Source organism: Eubalaena glacialis, chromosome 4 (assembly GCF_028564815.1).
Source record: "Eubalaena glacialis isolate mEubGla1 chromosome 4, mEubGla1.1.hap2.+ XY, whole genome shotgun sequence".
Taxonomy (NCBI): domain Eukaryota; kingdom Metazoa; phylum Chordata; class Mammalia; order Artiodactyla; family Balaenidae; genus Eubalaena; species Eubalaena glacialis.
In genome coordinates this window covers 171,297,167-171,303,166 of record NC_083719.1, presented here as the reverse complement: position 1 = coordinate 171,303,166, position 6,000 = coordinate 171,297,167, and the positions used below count along the sequence as shown (strand labels likewise).

At 57.1% G+C, this 6,000-nt stretch overlaps 1 protein-coding gene across 1 annotated transcript; it reads right to left on the bottom strand.

Annotated features, from left to right (window-relative positions):
- Nucleotides 1-381: 381 nt before the first annotated feature.
- EPHX3 (epoxide hydrolase 3) lies at nucleotides 382-4,250 on the bottom strand. Its single transcript, XM_061188586.1, has 7 exons — nucleotides 3,378-4,250; nucleotides 3,117-3,202; nucleotides 2,596-2,753; nucleotides 2,373-2,501; nucleotides 1,355-1,458; nucleotides 1,141-1,277; nucleotides 382-1,047 (listed from the first exon to the last, which is right to left on the bottom strand). Exons 1-7 carry the CDS (start codon nucleotides 3,618-3,620, stop codon nucleotides 822-824), a joined length of 1,083 nt encoding a protein of 360 aa, XP_061044569.1. The 5' UTR covers nucleotides 3,621-4,250; the 3' UTR covers nucleotides 382-821.
- Between the last annotated feature and the right edge of the window lie 1,750 nt (nucleotides 4,251-6,000).

Sequence of the window (6,000 nt, the reverse complement as noted above, 5' to 3'; positions counted from 1 at the left end):
CGGGAACTAGAGAGACAGGCCTCAGACCCCAGATGGCTATTCAGGGAGCTGGTCCCTTCCTGTGCCGAGTCCAGAATCTCACATATCCTAACAGAGCCGAGAGCTGTTTTCCCAGGGATCTTTCCCAGGCAGTAGCGAGAGAACTTGACCTCATAAGGCCTGGAGTCATGACCAGGAGGGAGATCGTGGGAGCTGCCCAGGGCCTGGCTGGAGAGGAGTCTGGACATCCACCTGCCTGCCCATGAGGGTCCTCCCTTGGTGAGGTGTCAGGAGCCAGCCCCCTACTCTTAAGCTAGGAATACCCTCATCAGCACTGTCCAATAGAACTTTCTACTCTGATTCAATTCAGCCCTTGAAATATGGCTAGTGTGACTGAGGAACTGAATTTTTCATCGTATTTAATTTTAATTAATTGGCATTTAAATTGACATAACCAGGCGTGGCTACCAGTACTATATTGGACAGAGCAGTATTTAGCTGAAGACTCAGACTGGAGGTGGAAGCCAGGTCAGAGTTCATGGTCTGTGCAACTCTGGGCACTGCCTTTGGCGAGAAGAGTGGGGCCTCATGGAGGGGAGAGATAGGACACTCAGCATCCAGCTCCACAGAGAGGTGTACCTGGTTCCTGGGGTCAAAGTGCTTGCTCACACATGCATACACTAATGACTGTGTGTGAGCATATGGGGATGGTGTGCCTGAGGGCACCCACAGACGCACTTGTGTGCAATCTAGGAGTTCCACACCTGTGTGCATCAGAAGTTCACCCATGTAAATACATTGTGAGAACGCCCGGGTGCATGCAAGCCAGTGAGCGAGCGCCACTAGTCCAGCAGGTCTTGCAAGAAGGCCCACATGTACTGGTGCATTTCCTCAGGGTTGCTCTGGGGGATCCAGTGCCCCACGCCTGGCAGGATGTGGGCTTCCAGCCGGCCTGGCACAAAACGGCTGCTGATGGCCCCCACCAGCCCCTGCTCAAAATAGGGGTCCTTCTCCCCCCACAGCAGCAGGGTGGGCGTGGCCAGCTCCTGGGGCTCCAGGGGGAAGGTCCTGTGATCAAGACAGACAGACAGGCAGAAGGACGGCTGCCCCCACCCGCACCCCCAGAACTCTCCTGAGCTTCTGCCCTGGGTCTGGTCTTACCTGAAGAGGTTTCGGTAGTAGTTGAGGGGCCCAGTGAGGCCACCGGGCTGTGAGAAGCCATAAAGGAAGGCCTCGAGCTCGTTGGGGGTCAAGTGTGGGATGCCCCTCTTGTGGTGGGTGAGGGTGGTCTTCAGCATCTGAGCACACAGCAGGACGCTGCCTTCAGTCCCACCCACGACCCTCCACCCAGCCCTGGGCCTTCACCCTACTGCACCTGGAAGTCAGACATGGACAGCAACTTCTCGGGCAGCCAGGGAAGCTGGAACAGGAACATGTAGTTGGAACGGAAGAACTGGCCCATGTGGTGCAAAGAGTAGTCTGGGGGGAGGGGAAGGCAGACATGAGGCCTGGCTCTCGGGTGGCCCCGCACCTCTGCACTCTACCCATACCCAGGTCATGCACACAGATATGCCAACACTCAGGAATGCCACTGCTACCGGCCTGAGCCTGTGAGGACACTCGACGCTCCTCTTGGCCCAGGCACCAGCTTGCCTCTCTGACAAGTGGTCACTGTACCCACAGAATGGGGGCACTTTCCTCCACAGCTCCCGGGAGCCCCCACAGCCACTGGCGTGCTTCCCCCGCCCAGGCCTGGATGCATTTCCCCTGCTTCATTCAGCAAACACTTATTGAGCACCTACTGTGTACCAGGCCCTGTTCTAGACTCTGGAGACACAGCAGTGAATGGAACAGACAAAACTCCCTTGCCCTCAGGAAGCTGGAGATGGAGACAGAAAAGAAACAACACCACCAAAAAAAAAAAAGAAAAGAAAGAAAGAAAGAGAAAGAGAGATCATACAGCTATGACTACAACTCTGGGAAGTCAAATCAGGCGATGTGATGGACACTGGGTAGCCAGAGATGGCATCTCATGCTATTGTAGTTGCTTAGTTATCTATGTCTTCCCTGCCAGAAGAAAGCAAATTAACCTCTCTCTCCTCTGCTTCCCCATCTGGACCATGGGGATAATAACACTTTCATAGCTCAGGACGCTTGTGTAGGTTACTCTATGCAGGCTCCTTGTCAAAGCAATTGTAACATGTAAGTGCTCACAAAAATGTGAGCACTGTATTGTCACTGATTGTAGATTGGGAGCACCACGGGGGAAGAGACCCAGGTTCACCGCTGTGTCCCCAGCCCCTGGAGTGTTGACTGGTGGACAGAGAAGTGTCGGCACAGACACACACCCCTTCACACAGGCACATCCCAGCATCCCGGACTCCCCTACACACCTTGGTACACCGACATGGGGGCAGAGCTGACCACTGCCATCCGCTCCACCAGGGATGGGTAGTAGATGGAGAAATTCCAGGCTAGGAGTGCACCCCAGTCATGGGCCACAAGGATGCACTTGGAGTAACCTGGGGGGTCAGAGAAACTAGTGTAAGTGAGATGGCAGGTAGAGGTGAGGCGGGGGTGACGGCCACCAGGGCTGGGATGGGGGCACATCCCCACCCAGGCCCAGAATGACATCCTGGATGTCTGCCATCAGCAGGTCGATGGTGTAACAGTCCACATCCCTTGGTGCATCAGAGGAGCCGTATCCCCGCAGGTCCACAGCCACCACATGGAAGCGGCTCTGGAACTCCCGGAGCTGGTAGCGCCAGGAGAACCTGTCAGGTGGGCCAGGGAGGGAGGTTGAGTCAGGGTCCCCAGAATACACCTCTGCCCTACCTATGCCCAGCAGAGGCCCTGGGCCACCCCAACTTCCTGCCCTGAACTTCCCAGAAGGGAACCGCAGCAGGTGGGCTGTGCCCTGGATCCAGGGCAGCCTCAACATGGATACTTCTTCATCCCATCCCTTCAGGGCCTCTTGTCCCCATCTGTCTTCGTGTAGACCCCTGTCCCCTAGCGCCCTATATACTTTGCTCCCCCAGTCTTCCCAGCCCTTGTCCCTGCCTCTTTGGTGCCCTGGTGGTCCGGGCTTCACCTCCCCCTAGCCCTGTGGGTCCCTGGCCTCTGGGCCTCAGACATACCAGTTCTCCGGGAAGCCGTGCAGAAACAGCATGAGGGGCCCGTTGCCCCGTCCAGCGGAGACATAGTGCAGACGCAGGCCCGAACTCTGGGGGAGGGCACAGTCTGAGACTTGGGAATCTCCTCTTCCCCGGGCTTGAACACCCCTCTTCCCCCAGGCCATGTGCCCACCCAGACTTGTATTCAACCGTTTGCCACCCCCGCACCGGCCCCACACAGGCTCTTCGATCCTCGAAACCCCGGTGGCGCCCCCGCATGCTCACCCTGAGAGTCAGGAAGCAGTGCTCGCCCAGTGTGGGGTCGCTCAAGCAGGCGGGTGGGGTACGCCGGGGGCGCCCGCAGCAGCCGCGTCGGGGCCGGCACAGCACGTGCGTGAGGGCGATGCAGCCATAGACAGCTGCGGCCACCAGCGCCGCCGAGAACACGAGGCTCCACATGAAGGCACGAAGCAGCTTCAGAGTGAGGCGCGACGGCGCTAGCAGCGCCGTCACCACCAGCTCGGGCATGTCGTCGCGTCCTGGGACGACTGCGTTGCCGTCTGGGGTATGGGCGGGGGGCGCGGGCAGCAGCAGCGAGGCGGGATCCGGGCTGGGGACCCCGCCGCCTTTGGTCTGGGGCCCCCCCCGTGCCGTCGGGGCTTGAGGAACGCACCGAGAGAAGAGGTGGGCGGCTCAGACCGAAACCGCCACCGCGCACGACTCACCTAAGGGCTAGGTAAACACCCGGGCGCGACAGTGACAGGGAGCAAGGCTTGAGGTGCGGGGGTGGAGCCTGCGAGAACCAGGCTCGGGTGGTTGGGGTGGAGCCTTGGGGAGAAGGGATGCTAGGGTCTAGGACTGTGGGCGGGACCTAGAAAGGCTTGGGCGGGGCTTAAGAAAGGGACGGGGCCTACTAGGACTCCCGAGTTGGGTGTGTGGGTGGGGTCTAAAGTCTAGAGGGAGCTCAGGTCCTGCACGAACGGGAGACAGGGGGGCGCAGTGGGTGAAATGGGCGGAGCCTAGAGCAAAGGGGCGGGGCAATGCAGGGTAGGTGCGGCCTACCAGCTGGAAAGGTGGGCCCAACTAGGCCTAGGAGCGTTGTATGGGTTAGGGGCGTGGCTTAGGAGGGTGGGAATGAGGGTGGAGCCTAGAGAAGGCGGGCCTAACGTTGGGCGAAGAAGGCCCGAGGCTGGGCCTGGATGACTTGGGTGCAAGAGCTGGACCAATGAGCTGCGAGTCGGCCTGGATAAGGGCCAATGAGACGGAGGGGCGGAGTCGGAACTAATATGGCGGGTCAGGTGGGCCCGGAAGCGGAAGGGGGCGGGGGGGGACAGGCAGTGCCGAGCCTGGGGTTAGGAGGGAGGCGCGGGCGGTCGCCGCGGCCCAAGGAGGCCTCGGGAGCCCCTGTCGCCACCCCCACTCTGGCGGCTCCCCCCACTGAAGCGCGCGACCCTCCCCTCGGTCTGGCTCCGAGAGACCTGGCAGCACCTTCACCAGGCCCTGGTTCCAACGGTGGTCCAGCTGCCTCTACCCCCACGCCGGCCTCCAGTTGGTCCAGCGGACGCCTCGGCCCGCCCCTGCACAGCTGTGATTGGACAGTGGCGGTCATTGATGTGCTGGCGACAGGTCCCGCCCGGGACCCAATCCGCAGTTGTTGAGGTCGAGGCTCAGCCAGTGGCGACCAAAGAAGGCGGGGAGACCAACTCCTAGAGGGCAGGGCCCGCCCCGGCCGCCGGAGAACCGGGCTGGTGGAATCACTGGGGCTCTGGGCGAAAGAGGAAGCAGAGCGGGGCTGGGCGAGCAGAGCAGCTTCTTCCTCCTCCAGTTTCGCAACCTTCCTCCCAAGATCCTGAACATTTCAAGGTCGCTCATCATTTAACCCTTATAACAACCCTATTCAAGTGTAGGTACTATTATTACCTTCCTGTATTATAGACCAAGAGCCTGAAATTCGGCAAATGACTTAATGTCATTTGCCTAAAGCCTAACAGCTGGCTCAACAGCACTGCAGGAGTTGAGAAAAGCAGCAGTCTTCGGCTCCATCTTTCCTTCCGACCGGAGGCAGCCACTGGAACGATTTTCGCTTTCTTCTTTCGCACGTTCAGCTATCTCTAAATGTGCTTATGTGGCTATTTCTTGATTACCAGTTTGGGGCATTGACTATCTCATTGTCACCACCACTGCAGGAGCTGTATCCATGGTTAGTTTTCCTATTGGTTTCCTCTAACTTTACCCCATTTTTATGACCTCCTATCTTCCCTTACACCTACCACTGTTAACCTTACCTTTGTATTTTCAAGGCTGCTACACGTTATACTTGTCCTGGGACCATAAGTAAGTCCATAGGTCCCTATTTAAAGGGAAATAGTGGTTTATGTGGTTCTGCTTCATTAACAATGCATCTCAGAGCCGAAGAGACGTCTATATTGAACAAACGTTTGTCTGCCTTGCATTTATCACCTACCTTTTCTTGCATGATTAGCCTGTATCATGGCTTTGATTTCATTTACGTTTTCCATCAAATCAGTTCTCCAACCACTTGATGATCCCGGTATCCCTCCTGAGTCCTCTAACCTGGCTGCATTTACCAGCCATGGCTGGTGGGTGTCTGTGGACCTCCCTTCTTCTTCTGCTACAGAACACTGACTCCTACATTCCTGCTAACGCCCCACCCCCCGCCCAATCTCTACCCTTAAGCAAAAAGCAGTAGTCACAGGATGATAATTTTATATTCAGTACAAATGTTTATTTTTGCAATGAGAACTGCACACACAAAAAAAACTTTAGTATATAAGTGAAAAGTCTACCAATTCCCTTCTACAAATGTCTAAGGTGTTTAATACAAGTCTCAGATTCACTGACATAATTGGCCAAGCGATCCGTGCATACAGTACAGTATGGGCTTGTA